This window comes from Crocodylus porosus, unplaced genomic scaffold (genome assembly GCF_001723895.1).
Source record: "Crocodylus porosus isolate Cpor-Errol unplaced genomic scaffold, CroPor_comp1, whole genome shotgun sequence".
Taxonomy (NCBI): domain Eukaryota; kingdom Metazoa; phylum Chordata; order Crocodylia; family Crocodylidae; genus Crocodylus; species Crocodylus porosus.
Genome location: NW_017728931.1, coordinates 111,594,232 through 111,611,848, shown reverse-complemented (window position 1 = coordinate 111,611,848; position 17,617 = coordinate 111,594,232). Strand labels below are relative to the sequence as shown.

Sequence of the window (17,617 nt, the reverse complement as noted above, 5' to 3'; positions counted from 1 at the left end):
CAGACTTCCACCAGTGTCGGAACAGAGCCAGCTACTCTCTTGCTGCTGCTCAAAGCTAAAAATGCTCATCTATGCCTCACCATGCGAAGTGAAATTTTTTATCGTAAGAACTTGCAGTATAAATACACAAAACAGGGAAGGAAAGGTGCAGGGGAAGGTTTTTGAAATATGAAGACCTGTGACAAGAAGAAATTAGAACCTGTACAAGGTCCCAGAGCTTGGGCCAGACCTGACCTTAGAATCTGAGTAACACAAACGTGCCTTGGGGTGCCTGCAGACATTTAGGGGAGGCTCTCTGATTCATGGTGCTTTACATAAAGCACCATGAGTTAGTGCCACGGAACCTAACGAATGATTACCTATTGGGTCGGGGTAGGGGAGGGGGAGGTGGGGGTGAGGCTTGAGCCTACTTGTACTGGCCCTGGCCAGCAGGCAGGGGCACTCTAGCCTCCTAGGAGGCTGCTGAACCATCCCTCCCCTCTCCTGCCCCAGGTCCTGCCATGGCAAAGCCAAGCCAGCAGCTGTGTACTGCCTCTGTCAAGAGGTTCAGGTGGGGGATGGGAGCCCCTTCACCTCGCATTCTTCCCCCTGCCCTCCCCCCAGCTACTCGGTCCAGGATATTGGGGACAGATGGGCCAGGCCCACAAGGTGAGGGGAGGGCTCCCAATCCCCAGCCAGAGCCTCTTGACAATGGCAGCAGCTAGCTGGGCTTTGCCGTGGCTGGACCTGAGGATTGGGATGGAATGGAGCCCCCTCTTCTCACTGGCTTGGCCCAGCTTTCCTCCCCCAGCTCTGGGGTAGCTGTGTGGGGCCATGAGGCAAGGGGGCTCTGTTCGACCCCCAGCTCTGGCCACAGCAAAGCCCAGTGCTGCCCCTTTCCCCTCCCCCTCCACTCCTGAAACACTTTGGGTTCTAGGATTGGAGACTTAGTCACTATTATATATGCATAATGTACTGTAACCACTCTGTAGCTTTCTAATTTTTCTAGCTTTCTGAGTAGAGCTGTATTGAATACTTCATATTAAGATTTTGCAAATAAATCAAGTCCCCTGCATTCTCATCCCCTTGGTCACAGAACATGTACCTTTGTCAGAGGGAGATTATCTGATGCATTGTTATTTTTGTTTGTTTTTCCTCTGAACCTGTACTGTTTATCATTTGTGTTGTTCGTAGTTGCTGCATATTAATACCTTTGTTAATACCTAATTAATACCTTTACTCTGAGTACTGTGTCCATTATTGGGCCCCCACTTGAGGAGGGATGTGGAGAAGCCTGAGAGAGTCCAGAGAAGAGCCATTCATATGATCCAAGGCCTGGAGGGCAGGCCATATGAGGAGAGTCCGAGGGACTTGGGACTCTTATGTCTGGAGAACAGAAGGCTCAGGGGGGATTTGGTGGCAGCCTACAACTTCATAAGACGGGTACATCAGGACCTGGGAGAACTCCTGTTCACCAGAGTTCCCCAAGGGGTAACAAGGTCTAATGGCCATAAACTTCAGCAAGGCTGATTTAGACTGGATAGAAGAAAAGAGTTCTTTGTGGTGCATGTGTCCAGGGTCTGGAACAAACGCCCCGCAGGGGTGGTGTATGCACCTACTCTGGACTCCTTAAAAAAACAGCTGGGTTGATTTCTTGCTGTCACTTGATCCAAGCTGACTTCCTGCCAAGGGGGCTGGACCCGATGATCTCATGAGGTCCCTTCCAGCTCCTAATGTCTATGAAATCTATGAAAATAAATTGAGTCACTTTCCTTGGTCTTCTCTCCCTTTTCTCTTTTTGCATACTTTTAAAGAGTCTTGTTCTACATTTGCTGTTATTTTTGGCAGTTTGTAGATTGCCGCAATTTTGGCAGTAGCTATGACTTTTTTGTTTGGGTTTTTTTAAGGCCAATATTTGTTGTTGAAAAATGTTGAGTTTACCTGTTTTCATTTGCTCCCTGCTCAAATCTATCTCTAGTTCTAGTATATACAAATTATTCATCAGTATCTATTTCTGAAGCTTACCATGTTTCAGTGGCAATTTTAAAATACAAAGTGCTGTGGAAATATAGTTGTTATTGTTCTAAAGCTGTTTAATAACTGAGGAAGAATCTCTTGAGAAGGCAAACTATTTGGAGCCTCTGCTTTCGTTTAATTAGAGATGGAGATCACAGTTAAGTTTTGTACTTTCACCAGATACACCCATAGTTTTCCCAGCTTTCTAAATCTCTGTTCAGTGTGACGGTAAATTTGACAGCATTTCCAGTTTTTCCATTGTTTTTTTCTATGGAAAGCAAGCACGTACTTTGATGCTTGCTCCTCTTCAGCTGGCACTCTTCTCTCAATCTGAAGTTTTTCCACTTGTGGATTTTTCTCTTAATTTTAATCTTAAAGCAGCTATCTCACTGTTTTGCTAGTTGTATATGACATCCTTTTTGTAATTGATACACCTTTTAAACCGCTTTCTCTAAATAATCACTTGCTAAAGATTCCCCATTATGTTCAGATCTATCATTAATGCCTATTAACTAGTCAGTATGAAATCTACAGCTGCTTCAAACTCAGGGTGTCTTATCTATTTTTAGAAAAAAGTAATCTGCTCCATGGTTCAGTGCCCTTTTGACCCACATTTTTCTATACGGTACTCGCTACATCTCTGTAATCTCCCATCAACATCAGATGCGGAGGCCCCCTCTTCCACTTTGGAATTTGGACATCATCTGTAGTGGTAGATTTAGGTAAATATTTCTTTATTTGTTTGCTTTCAACAAAATACTTATAATTAAGTGATTACTTTCACACTACCTTCAATTTTGTGTTGCTGTTGTTTGTGTGTATAAAAATAGAGGAGAGTTTCAAAGGCAGAAATGACTTTCAGCTGAAATCCGTATCCTTCTATTGCCTTTGAAAACCTCTCTCTAAATGATACATTTTTGAAAATTTTGCTTCCAACATTTAAAAATATATATTGTGAAATACTGCAGAATGCATGTGCTCCTGTTTTCAAATATCTCATATCACATGCTTTTTTCTTAAAATGCCAAATGTTATGAAGTTTACCACATGACTGCCTACAGTTTTTTTCCCCCGAGTTGGTGCCAAGCATTTCAGACTTTTTATAGTTATCAGCGTACAAACCATAATAACAGTGCTAGCTTCAGGAAGAAAAAAAAAACTTTAAGAACATATGGTTTCGTCCAAACCAAAAAGCTTTCAAGTGTATGCATGTATAATATTCATCTGACTATACCCATCCCTGCATGTTTCACCCAGCATATATTACGCGCTCTTTGGAGAATAAGTGAATAATACTTTCAGAGCTTGAAATGAGTTTTCATAAGGCTAAGCAGACAAATTTGTCCTTTGGAAGAGCCATAATCTTCATAGCTTGCATGTGGAGTGCATTTATATACGTCTGATACAGGGTGAAATAGTTTTCCTTGAATATGCTGCTCCTTTAGAAGCATCTTTTAAATCTGAAGTAGATCTTCTTTGCCCAGTGTAGAAGTATGCATAAATACACTTTAGTAATTAGAAGTAGGTTCAGATATTATATGCCACTGTAAACTTAAAATTTGGATTTTTTTTTTCCTGATTTGAAATCCTAAATAGAGCTGAGTAGGAGGAAGAAGTAAATGTTTTTAGATAGTAAAACCAAGTATAAGAACTGCTTGTTTAAGCCAAAGTAGTCAAAAGTAATTACCTAGTGATTTTGGGTGCTCCACTATTTGGGATAGCCTAAAGGGGTTTGAGTTCTCCAGGCAGGTGTTGAGCACTTTCTAAAAATTGCCCTTCAATGTAACTCAAGTGCTTGGTACACCCAGAAATCTGGAGCACTTATACGTATTGTACAATGTATGAGAATGAGGTAAAATATATTTCTTAAAAGGACAAATTAATGTGTTCAACTATTTCATGAGGATTATCCCCCATTTAGTGTCTGGTTTCCCTGTTTCATAGTTTCATAGTTTCTAGGGTGGGGAGGGACCTGAGTAGATCATCTAGTCCGCCCCCCCTGCCATGGCAGGAAAGCGTACTGGGGTCAAACGACCCCAGCAAGGTGTTCATCTAACCTCTTAAAGACCCCCAGGGTAGGAGCCATCACCACTTCTCTTGGAAGTTGGTTTCAGATCCTAGCCGCCCTGACTGTGAAGTAGCGCCTCCTGATATCTAGCCTGAATCTACCTTCTGCCAGCTTGTGACTGTTATTCCTGGTCACTCCTGTCAGTGCTCGGGAGAACAGGGACTTCAATACTTTAGTAGAGATTCTGCCTTCTCCCTCCACTGAGTTTCCCCTTTTCATCTTCTTTTTCACTCTATAATGCACTCTCCCTCCTACATATTGGCCAGCTTGTGATACCTGCAGCTAATCTATGACTATGTAAATGTGGTTAAAACTACTGTAACAGTACTTACATCACATTATCTCAACCTTCTTAATCTTTCTGGCTGTGGGCAAAGTTGATATTATGTTAATGAGGTTGTCTTAAGCTTTTTCTTGCTTAGCTCTTGGAGGATTTCTTTGGGAGATATTTAGTCTTATAGTGGTGGTCTTATTATACCATTACTTAAACAATTGAGGTACTGCTTCAAGTATTTTTGCAAAAGGAAAAAGGGACAAAAAGGCAAGATCATGGGAGAAAGTGTCCAAAATGGGGAATTTTTAGTATGGCTAGTTGCTTCTCAAGATCCTGGGCAGAGTATGCTGTTCGAATGAGGCGATACTGCCCAGAGGTACAGGTTCAGACACAGCTAAACAAAAACAAGTCCTCTGTTCTCGAGAGAAACAAAAGAAACAGACCACTGACACTTTTTTTTTTTGTAAGAGGGAAGGCAGCAAAAATAGACCTGCTCCCTCCCCCCAACTATGCCATCTCTGTTGTCCCTTTCTCCTATCTTCCCAGGAAAGCCAGATCTCCTGTAGCAGCTATAAGTGGCTGCTTTCTGACTTTTCTACTGCTCTTCTCTGCCCGTGCAGAGTTGGATTCAAGGTTTAGAGACTTAGTCACTGTAATATAATATGATTAATGTAATGTAACATAAACACTCAGTATCTTCTTAACTTCTTATGACTGCAGGTTTTCAAGTCATAGAAATGAGGCAGTTTCTGACATGCTAGCAAGAATGTTTCCAGCAGTGATCAAAAAACATGTTTCTAGGGCAAGCTTAGAAACACTAGTAAAAGTTTCATGGTAACATAGATATATGCCACCTAGATCTGTTATCTCTTAGGGATATGAATAGTTTGTTTCTCTTTCTATATGTTGTAATGAAGTCACCTGTTTTTGTGGAACGTAAGAGAGGAAATGAGCAGGAACATTTTTATAAACAAATTTGTGCATCCTCCAAAGTAGCAATTCTCGACCAGGGTGCCATGGCATCCTGGGGTACAGTAAGATCCTGTTCGATGTGCAGACACGTAAACATGATTCACAAGAAAAACCCACAGATTTCAAATGGGAATCCATAGTGTCAAAAACATTCTGCCTGTTGTGGTCTGAGTTCTTTATAGCAGAAGACTTGTTTTATTATTTTATAGTTTAAAAAAAAAAAAAGGGTGAAATAAGTTTTTGAAATGGAATGCCAGAAAAGTTGTAGAGGGGTGCCTGTAATCTAAAAAAGATTGAGAATCACTTGTGTAAAGGAAGGATTTTCCCCCCTAAAATTAAACTGGCTTAAAATCAGAGTATAAATTGTAGCTTGAAGTATATGTTTGCTTCTTCAGTGATAGGTGACTATATGTAAACTTATTTGTTAAAAAGTACTAAAGGGTCAGCCAAGAGCTGTGACTCCTCTTCATTGTCTACCTCCAACTTTACCTTAATTATATCAATTAAGCCTCATAGCTGATTCCCAGACTAAGGCCCCTGATAGATGTTCATTTTAAGGCGTGATGGGTTCTAATGTGCAATCTTCTTACTTGGAGAAGGTAATTAGGAACAGTGAACATCAGTTCACCAAGAGAAAGAAAGTCATGCCTGACCAACCTGATTGCTTTCCACGATGAAATGACTGGCTCTGCGGACGTGGGGAGACCAGTGGATGCGGTATACCTTGATTTTAGTGAGACTTTGATATGGTCTCCCAGAACGTTCTTGCAGGCAAGCTAAGGAAGTACCGGCTGGATGAATGGACAGTAAGGTACATAGAAAACTAGCTGGATTGTCAGGATCAGAGGGTAAGAGTCAATGGCTAAATATCTTGTTGGGAGCTGGTATAAAGTGGAGTGCCTCAAGGGTTGGTCCTGGGGCTGGTTTTGTTCAATAAGTTCATTGGTGACCTGGAAAATGGGATGGATTGCACCTTTGGCAAGTTTGTGGATGATACCAAGCTGGGGGGAGTGCTAGGATTCAGAAGGCATCAACAAATTAGAGGATTGGACCAAAAGAAAACTCATGAGGTTCAATGAAGACAAGTGCAAAGTCCTGCACACAGGATGGAACAAACCCATTCACAAATACAGTCTGGGGACACTGGCTACACAGCAGCTCTGCAGAAAAGGACCTGGGGGTTACAGTGGACAAGAAGCTGAATATGAGTGAACAGTTTGCCCTTGTTGCAGAAAAGGCTAATGGCATACCAGGTTACATTGGTAAAAGCACTGCTAGCAGGATGAGGAAAGTGATTATTCCCCTCTCCTCAACACTGGTTAGACCACATCTGGAGTACTGTGTTCAGTTTTGGGTCCCCCACTGCAGAAAGGATGTGAACAAATTGGAGAAGGCATCAGAAATGGGGCTGGGGCACATGACTTTGAAGGAGAAGTTGAGGGAAGTGGGTTTATTTAGTCTGGGGAAGAAAAGATTGAGGGGGAATTTAATAGCAACCTTCAACTATCTGAGGGGTGGTTCCAAAGAGGATGGAGCTAAACTGTTCAGTGTTGGCAGATAGCAGAACGAGGAGCAATGTTCTCAAGTTGCAGCAAGGGAAGTTTAGGTTAGATATTAGGAAGTATTTTCTCACTAGGAAGGTAATAAAGCCCTGGAACAGGTTACCCAGAAAGGTATGGAATTTTCATCCTTGAAGAGTTAAGATCCAGCTAGACAAAGACTTGACTGGGATTATCTAGTTGGGGATGGTCAACTTTGAGCAGGGGACTGGAATAGAATAGCGTTTCTCAACCTATGGGTCGCAACCCAAAAGTGGGTCACGAGAATATTTGAAAGGGTTTTCACAAAAAAAAATGTGGGAAAGCACAGGTCTCCCCTTGCAGGCTGGTAGCATTCCAGCCTGTAAGGGGCTGCTTGGGGTGATTGGTGCTAGAGCAATGTAGTCAGGCTCCAAATCAATCCTTATTTGTCAGTGCAGGGGGAGGGAGCCCAGGAAACAATCCCAGGCTCCTCCTGTGCCAAGAAGTTGAAACCCAGGTACTCAAAATCAGCTGATTGTCGGGATCTGAAACTGGCCCCAGTCCATTTCCCAGCCCCAGCCAATAATCAACTGATTGTTAAAACCCCAGGGATACACACAGTTTTTACAGGTCGTGGCACATGGTTACTCTGAGATTAGGCCATTACAGCCTGTTCCCAAGGTCTCCATGCCCGGGGATGAGTGAAAACCCTGTGTGCTGCCCAGCTGGGAAGCACATGAGTTTTTACAGGTCGCAAGGTCCATGAACTGGTTCTGCGTGCAGCCGTATTAGGGAGGGGATAGCTTTGTCCCAGACCTTGGGGTTGCCCCATACTGAACTAGACACTCAGCTGAGAGTGGCATCTGTCATGAGCCAATCCCAAGTGGCCATATGTTCAATTTAACGGGTGAGACAAATGAGCCACAGAGTTATTGCACATTATACAGTAAAAGCTCTGTTATCTGGCATGCCCCAGGAATGGGGGATGCCAGATAACAAAATATGCCGGTTAATTGAGTGGCCCCGTCCACCACTTCTCCCATCACATCTGGGGCATCCCTCCACCGCTCCTGCCACATCGCTGCCTGTCCCGCGGGTCCTGTGGGCCTCGGGACGGAGGTGGGCCTCAAACGGCCCTGCGTAACCTGTTATGCCCCCGGGTTGTTGGGGGCTTGGCAGTGCAGGCTGCTTTATCTTACAAGCCAGCATGTCAGTTAGTGGAGCATGCCAGCTTGTAAGATGCTGAATCATGCAGTTTTTACTGTATGTGGAATAACTGTGTAATTTGTTTATTCTTATAATATTCTTTAAATTGACTTGAATGTGTGGCTATGTAACTGCTTATGGCATAATGAACCTGTTGTCTCTTAGGCTAGGGACACATAAACCAGTTTAAGTGATCAGAACAAGATTTAAGTCTGTAACAGAACAGAAGTTCACTGCACATAAACCAGTTTCAAAATGGCTCAAACTGGTTTAAGATAAACTTGGTTGAATGTACTATCAGACTTAACTGATTTGAGGCAAACCTGTTTATAGAACTTCTGTCCCAGACCCCTTCCTGGTTTAAGTTAAATCACAGTCCTCCAGCATCCCAGTATGCTTTTCATTCTGGGCTGGACTGTGCTGTGTGCTCCAGAGAGCAGGGATAGCTCTTTCCCTCTCCTCCCTAGGTGGAGCACTGTCATTGCTCTAGTTGGCTGAGAAGGGGTGGGGGCCTGCCCTTCGCCCTCCTTCCCCCGCCACTCGCTACTGAAGCAGAGATCCCTTCTCTCACAGCACGGACCCCAGCCAGCATCTGGTCACAGCCATGCCATCTCCATGCTTGCTAATCCTGAGAGGTGTCTGTGTATGTCTCCAGTTTCACTGGGATAAAGGCAGACAGAACAGTGTCTGCTTAGGGCTTTTTAGAGCTAGTCAGCTGGTAATGTCTGTCCTTCCCTCCTTGAAAAAAGCTGTTTAAGAAGAGCTTGAACTAATGTGAGAGTTTTTTTGTTTTCCTGATAGGCTGATAAACTTTGTGATATCAGCTCCCTGCTGGCTGGCCTGCTTGCCTGTCAGTTTGCTGCAGACAGTATGAAGAAGGAGGGAGAGGGAGATTGCAAAGCTTAATATCATCAACAGATGCATGCACTCCACAGAAGCAGTCCTCTCCTCCTCCTGCCTGCCCCCTCACCCCTTTTTGCCTCAAAGTATTAGCGGGGGGGCTGGGATCTGGCAACACTCCCACCCCTTGAGCAGCAAGCCTGGAAGATTCTGGCAAGGGCTGCTTCCCCCTGCCTCTCCCCTCCCAGGCACACTTCAGCTGGGGGCTGTGTAGGCAAGGTGGGTGTTTTAAACCCCTCCCTAATCATAGCGTCCCATAGGGCCTGGCTACGCCCCTCCTCAGCTCAGCACTATGAAAAGGAAGGGAGAGCTTGTTCTATCTCCCCCCGATGTGAGCCACTGCAGGCATGTGCCTGGATTTCTTGAATTCAAAAGTGAGTGTCTATCTACTTGTGGATCGGTTCAAGCTCTGCAGGTTAGACTCACCTGCAAAGATTAAATCAATTCAGGCTTTTTGAATGTCTGTCCCTATCTGTAAATGTAAAGTTAATGGTGCACCAATAGAGATTTTTTGGGCCAATGCCAATGGCTTATTTTTAACGAGCCATATCAGCCAATACCGGTCTGATTGCCAATATGCGGCCCAGCAGCATGAAGAGCAGCGTCTGGCTGGTATATCTGCTGTGGGGGAAGGCAAAGGGGGGAGATCAAGGCCTCCATGGTGAGGGCTGGGGCAGGCACTACACAAGTGGACAGGGTGTGGGCCGGAGCCACAGCTCATCCAGGGAGCACAGCTTCCGTCACTTCAGACCCCAGAAGGGCATGGGGTCATGTGTCCCCCGGGTCTGCACATGGAGTGAGGGCAGGTTGCCGCTGCAGGCTGGGGCCAGGCATGGTGACAGGCTCTTCCCACTGGGGTTTGGGCCAGGCTGTGCTCAGGGTGGACGAGTTTGGTGCTGGGAGGGGGGTTATGGCAAATTTTGGGGTGGCTGTAGCATAGCCCCAGCCCAGCCAGCCACCCCCCTCCGCCCCCCGCCGGCAGTGCCCCTGGGCCGTCTGCAGCAGCAGCCCTCCCTTACCTAGCATGTAGATCCAAGGAGTACCTCCCCGCTATGCCCTCCTGGGGTGTGTGCAGCAGCAGAAGTCGTGCCCCCTGGATGAGTCACTCATGGCTCCATCCTGTGTCCCACCCGATCCCAGCTGTGCAGCCCCTTCCCTTGCCCCGCTCCCTCCCTCATCGTGGGGGGCCTCAATCTGCCCTCTATCCCGTGCCCCTTCCCCAGCAACAGGCTTACCAGCCAGATGCTGCTCTTCATGCTGTTGGGCCATGCTTCTAAACACGTGTGCTGTGCTGTGTTGTGCATGCACGCCACGTTTATCAGCAACATTGTCGACCACATCAGCCAAAAAAAACCAATTGCCAATAATGTCAATTTTCCTTTTATTGGTGCTGATACAGTATGGGACCCATGTATCAGTACACCTCTAATGTAATGTGTCAGGTGCTAATAGACTTGAACAGCCAGGATGAACCACAGAAACTTTACTGAAGGAAGCCTCTAGCTGGATTTTAAGCTGTGGTCATTTACAGTTTCAGTTTTGATTGCTTTCTGTTTTGTGATTTCGTGTTACTGTTAGGTTGTAAGATTAAATAAAAACAGGCAGGAAACAGGCAGAGTCTAAGCCTGAGTTGTGAGTCTGGAAGCCTGCATTTCTGCAAACAAGGCAACTATCCCTTTCATAGCAGAAAATGAAGCTGCTGACAAATTTGAGAAGCTTTCTCTGTTTTTCTTTTTTGCTAATTACTCCAGGAGTACTATACTGTTTTAGGTATACTGGTTGCAGCTCTGTATGCAAAGGTGTGCTTTGTACTACTCATTTACAAAGTTATCTCACATGGGGAAAACCAGGCTCTTCTGGATCACTGAATTTTAGGACTGTGTCTGTATTTATGCTAGAGGCTTCTGCTGGTAAAGCTAAGTTGGTCAGGGAACATGTTTCTTTACACTCGTGATTTATTTTGTTCTGCTGACAGAAGATCTTAGCACAGACCTGGCCTTTATGTAGTTTTCTTATCCAAAATAAATAGTCATTATATTTAATCATAAAAAATTAAAAGATGATGTGAAGTTTTGAGTTTGTGAGGACTGATGTTTCAGAGGACAAGGTAGGTAATATTTCTATAAAAGCTATTTAGTATCTGCCCTCTAAATTACAACAGCGTTGGAGCAGGAATTAAATCATGGAAATGTGCAAGAAGATTGTAAATTCCACTCTGAGTTCAGATCTTAGTAGCAGTGTTAATTTATAGTGCTCCTACCAATGCCTGTCTGTTTTTCTGCACATGTAGATGCATGGAATAATGGAGATTTTTTTTTATAGTAGATACTATAATGTTGAAATGGAAGAAAAATGGGAGATATTTAATGTTTACATTTCTCATGTCTGATAATTGATATCTTACTTTTTTTAGATGGTGTAAAGCAGTCAGAATTACACAATCAAGATGAACAGCATGGCTTCCTTGATGAGGAAAACAATACATCCAGTTTATAAGCCCATGTCTACAATATGAAGCATTTTATAGTAGCTGTGTTTGAGAACATAAGCTGCAATGTCCTGATCCTGGAAAAAAATGAGATTTCATTAATTAAATCTAGAATTTTTTTCAATGTCATTTTAATCATATGTGTACAACAAATATAAAATACGAAAACCAAGGATTATAAATGATACATTTCTGTTTGTGCATAATACAGGATATATCATTTTAAATCAAATTTTAATACTTTTTTAGTTTGTTTATTAATTCATGAAGACTGAACAAAGAGACGTTAACCATGGAAAATAAGGCAAATTCCCCTAGAATGGACAGTAATTTTGTATTGGATAAAATCAACAATTTAAAGGTAGAGCAAGAAGATGATGTTATTAATTGTACTTTGGAAAGATTTGATATAAAAACAGAACAGGAAGATTTCAAACATACTGACAGCAGTGATGAGCAAGAAGACAAAGAAAAAAATTTCATTACCCACAACCCCAGCAAATATTTATCTACAGAAAATGAAGATGATTACGGATCTCTCTTTTCTCAGTACAGTAACACTCTGTATGATGTAGCAATGGAGGCTGTGACACAAAGCCTCCTTTCGGGCAGAAACATAAGCTCCAGGAAAAAATCCCCTGCATGGAATCATTTTTTTATATCCCCTAGAGACAGCACTAAAGCAATATGTATGTACTGTATGAAAGAATTTAGCAGGGGTAAAAATGAAAAGGACCTTAGTACAAGTTGTCTTATGAGGCATGTTAGGAGAGCCCATCCTACTGTACTTATTCAAGAAAATGGAAATATGCCAGGTATATCTTCCTTTTCTTCACCTACTTTGTTACTACCACCTCAGTCTGCGGACATTGGAGAATTGAGTACTGTGTTATCACCTTTAAAACTGGTCAAGAAGATTGCTTCTAAGATACCATCTCCAGATCGAATAATTGAGGAATCTATTTCTATAGTTTCTGCTGAAGATATACCAGATCTAGCAGTTTCTGAAAAATGCAGCAAAGAAGCCACCATGGTTGGGTCATCCCCACAGCTACCCAATAGCCAGTATGATGAAACTGTGGAGAATGTAGCAGAAAAAACTGTTATGATTCCAAAGAATACATCAGGTTCCAGGAGAAGGTCTGCTGTCTGGAAACATTTTTACTTATCACCTCTGGATAATTCTAAAGCAGTTTGTATCCACTGCATGAATGAATTCAGCAGAGGAAAGAATGGAAAAGATCTTGGAACCAGTTGCTTAATAAGGCATATGTGGAGAGCCCACCGTTCAATTGTTTTGCAAGAAAATGGAGGTGGCACAAGTATACCACCTCTCTATTCTGCTCCTCCAACTTTGTTGCCTTCTTTACTGCCCTCCGATGGTGATGTAAATTCGATGTCATCCTCTCCTGGAAAACTGCTTAAAGAATCAACTTCTGTTTCTTCCTCGCCAGACAGAATGACTGAAGAGATTCATTCTAATTTGCCTTCAGGAGATATTTTAATGGAAGACTCATCAGTTTTGTCATCTTCTGATGACATAGGTGAAGCCTCCCTTGCAGCTTCTCTTGAGAAGCATTGTGAGGGGTTAAGTCCATTGATATTTGAACCTAGTGCTGTGTTTCAGCAGAATAAAAGGATGATGAAAAAGCTTAAATCAGAAGTTTGGCATCATTTTTCAGTGTCTCCTGCAGACAGTCTAAAAGCGGTGTGTAAACATTGCAATTGCATGGTAAATCGTGGGAAAAAAGGAGATGTGGGCACAAGCTGCCTGATGAGACATCTATGTAGACGCCACCCTGAGGTGGTTGGGAACCAAAAGAGTTTTCTAGATTTTAGTTTGGCGAATTCTCCGTATGCTACTTTGGCTTCTGCAGAATGTTCATCCTCAAAGTTGACTGACTTACCCACCATGGTTACAACAGATAATCAAGTTATATTTCCTGTTAATAGCAAGAAGACCTCAAAACTGTGGAATCACTTTTCAATATGCTCTGCAGATTCAACTAAAGTAATATGTATGCACTGTGGACGTACGATTAGTCGGGGGAAAAAGCCAACAAATTTAGGTACAAGTTGCCTTCTAAGACATTTGCAGCGGTTTCATAACAATGTGCTGAAAACTGATGCCTCAGAGACAGTATTGCCCTCTCCTGCAGATAATCACATGCCATTGAGTACAGAATTATTAGGACCTTCAACCTTTGATGAAACCAATGACAAGTTTTGTGACTCTCACCCAGTTGCCAAAAAAATCACAAGTCTTGTAGCTGAAATGATTGCACTGGACCTTCAGCCATATTCCTTTGTAGACAACATTGGCTTTAACAGGCTGCTTGAATACTTGCAACCTCAGTATTCCTTACCTTCACCATCTTATTTTTCTAGGACAGCGATTCCAGACATGTATGATAATGTAAAACAAATAATTATTTCACATCTTAAAGAAGCTGAAAGTGGAGTGATCCATTTTACATCTGGAATATGGATGAGCAACCAAACAAGAGAATATCTGACCCTTACAGCTCATTGGGTAACGTTCGAGTCCTCATTTCGACCACAGTGTGAAGATTACCACTGTTCAGCACTTTTAAATGTTGCACAGATCGATTGCGATTACAATGGCATCAGTATTCAAAAGCAACTAGAATATTGGTGGGAAACCTGGATTACTTCCATTGGCCTTCAGATCGGGATTACTGTTACTGATAATCAGAGCATAGAAAAAACTTTAAATGAAGGTGATCATTCGAGTGTACAGTGTTTTGGTCACACTATTAATCTCATAGTGAATGAAGCTATTAAAAGTCAGAGAATGGTTCAAAACTTGCTTAGTATTGCAAGAAAGATCTGTGAGCGTGTTCATCGGTCAGCAAAAGCAAAAGAGAAATTAGCAGAGTTACAAAAAGAATACGAATTGCCTCAGCACCAACTGATTCAAGATGTTCCATCCAAGTGGAATACATCATTCCATATGCTTGAACGCCTAATTGAACAGAAAAGAGCAATTGATGAAATGTCAATAGAGTGCAGCTTTAGGGAGCTAATAAGTTGTGATCAGTGGGAAGTTATGCAGTCTGTCTGTCATGCTCTGAAACCTTTTGAAGCTGCAAGTAGAGAGATGAGCACACACATGTCTACTTTAAGTCAAGTGATTCCAATGATTCACATACTTAACAGGAAAATAGAAATGTTGTTTGAGGAAACAATGGGTATAGATACCATGTTAAAATCTTTGAAAGAAGCTATGGTGAGTAGATTGTCCTCCACACTTCATGATCCAAGGTACATTTTTGCTACACTTTTGGATCCACGTTATAAAGCATCCTTATTCACAGAAGAGGAGGCTGAACAATATAAACAGGACTTAATCAGGGAGCTGGAAATAATGAGTTCTACCTCAGAAGATGAGAAACCTGTTTCCAATGGATGTGATATAGGTTCACCATCTGCAAATTCCTATGGGGAAGATAGTCTGTGGTCACTAATGGGTGACATGAAAAAAGCAAAAGATCTAAGAGAAAAAGTAAAGTTACCAGAGGAAATGGTGCTTTCATACTTGGAGGAAGAAGTGCTTGAGCATAACTGTGATCCGCTAACGTACTGGAACTTTAAGAGGTCATCTTGGCCGGTGCTGTCAAAATTGGCCGTTAGATTCTTGGGTTGTCCACCCAGCATTGTTCCTTCAGAGAGATTGTTCAATACATCCAATGAAAACAACAGCTTTAGTCAGTCGAGGCTAATGATTGAACACTTTGAAAAACTTATCTTCTTGAAAGTGAATCTTCCCTTAATATACTTCCAGTATTGAAACTATTGAACAAACTGCCAGCTAAAACTATTGTTGCTCACTGGATATTAATTATCTGTAAGTTGGATTGTTGAACTGCTCCAGTAGGGGCCATGTATGACATCTAATCAATGACTGTAATTCCAAATTTTAGTTTCTTTTTTCAGCTTTCAATATGTCTACATGTGCCTTATTCATAGTTCTTCAGGCCAGATATTGTATATATGTTTTTTTAAAAGTTCACACTAGAAATAGTCTGTCTCGTCAAATTATACAAAATTACGTAGGTTTTAATCCATAATTGTACATGAACTTTAAAAAACTCAGTCCTGTTTTAATAGAATGGCAAAAAAGATGTAAACAGTTCTATTCTGTAGTTTTTTATTCAATTATTATGTAAAAACCATAAACCAGGTACTGTATTTTAGTTAAACATTGCTTTAATTTCAACAAAACAGCTTTTGTAGATGTCAAAAGAAAGCTGTACATAAAGGTGGAGTTCAAGCCATCTTTTTACCTAGCAGTTTTTAATTGCAAGCCCTAAAATACAAAAAGGGTAAGAAGAAATATTATGGAAGATGTGTTTACTATTACAGGAGACTGTTGACATTGTATCTGAAAATAAAGCTAAATTTAGAGGTATTATGGAATGTCAGACAGTAATCTGTAATAAAACTTCCCATTTGCTATTTTGTTCAGGTTTTACATTGTAACTGAACTACAGAAATATTCTGGGTATTTATATAAGCTCTTTTTGGAAGTTTTATCAAAGTTTGTGTAATAATGGTTGTTATTTAATGAAATGTATAAAAAGGCAAGAAACAGCAAAAAAAATCTAATGTCAATCTAAAGCCTTTTTAATCTGTAGTGCATCAAAACTATAAGGTTTGCTGGTGTAAAAAGTAAGCCTCATTTTCCCGTGTGATTACAGCTGTGTAGAACAACCCGTCTTAAAATTCCTAGTACAAAAATCATGAATTACCTGATTTGCAGGAATAGCCTTATGGATATGGTGCACTGCTTAGAATTTTATGTAGTAGGAATGATTCATAATTGACAGTGTCCATCAGGCAAATGAGATGTTGTAGAGCCCTCAAAACTACACAGTAAGGCAAAAATAGCCAGCATTTGAAATTTTTAAGAAGGTTCTCCATTTTTTTAATACTAAAATTTCATCTTCTCATTTCAGTTTTAATTAAATACTTTTGGGAAACAAGTCATTCATTTGCCTATGACCTTTTTAGAAAAAGTTGTAGCTTTGTTAAAATACTGTACCTATGCCTAATCTAATTTTGCATTTACTATGTTTTAGTGTATTTATAAATGGTGAACTCCGTTTCTGAAATTAAACATTTTATTTGCAATTTTCTAGTGCTAATGAATATGCCTTTTTCTTTTTGGATAAGCCTAGAAAAAAGTCGTTAAATGAAAACCGATACAACCAAAGTACATAGAACCATAAATTCAATTTAAAATGCTATACAAAGAAAAGATTAGATGGTATGCGTAGCTCTGGTCTTCAAAGGCAAGTTTCTGCAGCTGCTTGGGTTGAATAATTTTTTAATGCAAGTGTTCCAATTGATTTCACTGAGATCATTTGATTATTTTAAATAAAGTTTGCTGAATTCTTCTCCAAATGGCATAAACTTACCACACAACACTCAGCAAAGCATTTTGCAAATAAAGTGACAACTAAAATTATTTTAAACTGCATTTATAGTGAATTTGCTGATACTAGTGTGTGGTGTTGGTAATCTTTTCCCCTTAAATTTTCAAGGTAATCTTGAGAGGGAAGTATGGCATAAAATCTGGACTTTTGTGGTTGAATGCAAAGAGTACTTATTAAGAGTGCTGTCCTGAAGCAATAAATAACACATTTCAAACGGAACTAGTTATTGGGAAGCTTGTTTTACATAGTTGCTAGTTAATTATTACCTTAGTTTTCCACTATATCTACTGAACACAACAACAACCTTGACCTTTGTAGTAAGATGTTACAGATCTCTGAAACTTCTTTGTGGTAAGAGACATAGTTTGAGAACAAAGGAATTTTTAAAACAAGGAATTTATTATTCACTCAGGGCTAAGCTGTGCTGATTGGATATAGCTGTGTGCTAGACGCACTGTCAAGCAACACCACACAAGATGAGTGCTGGGAAGCTAAAAGCCTCCTGGAGGTTTCTAGTACCCCAGAAGTGTGCACCTATTGCTGCACTCCTCAATGTGCCCTGGAAATAGAGGTAGCAGTTCCTGTGCTCCTGTGGCTGTGCAAACTGGAGTTTTTCAGTTTGTTTTATTTTAGTATTTTTAGTGCGTGTAACCTTTTGAATCCTTTTTGGTTTGAGCCTCTTTCATAGATTTCATAGACATTAGGGCTGGAAGGGACCTCGGGAGATCATCGAGT

At 41.4% G+C, this 17,617-nt stretch overlaps 1 protein-coding gene across 1 annotated transcript in view; it reads left to right on the top strand.

Annotated features, from left to right (window-relative positions):
• ZBED4 (zinc finger BED-type containing 4) overlaps positions 1 to 16,581 on the top strand; it is a 29,945-nt gene extending 13,364 nt beyond the window's left edge. The window contains exon 2 of the mRNA XM_019543491.1: positions 11,349 to 16,581. Within this exon, the coding sequence (XP_019399036.1) occupies positions 11,716 to 15,234 (3,519 nt within the window). The 5' untranslated portion in view covers positions 11,349 to 11,715 and the 3' untranslated portion in view covers positions 15,235 to 16,581. The remainder of the gene's footprint in view (positions 1 to 11,348) is intronic.
• Positions 16,582 to 17,617: the final 1,036 nt, after the last annotated feature.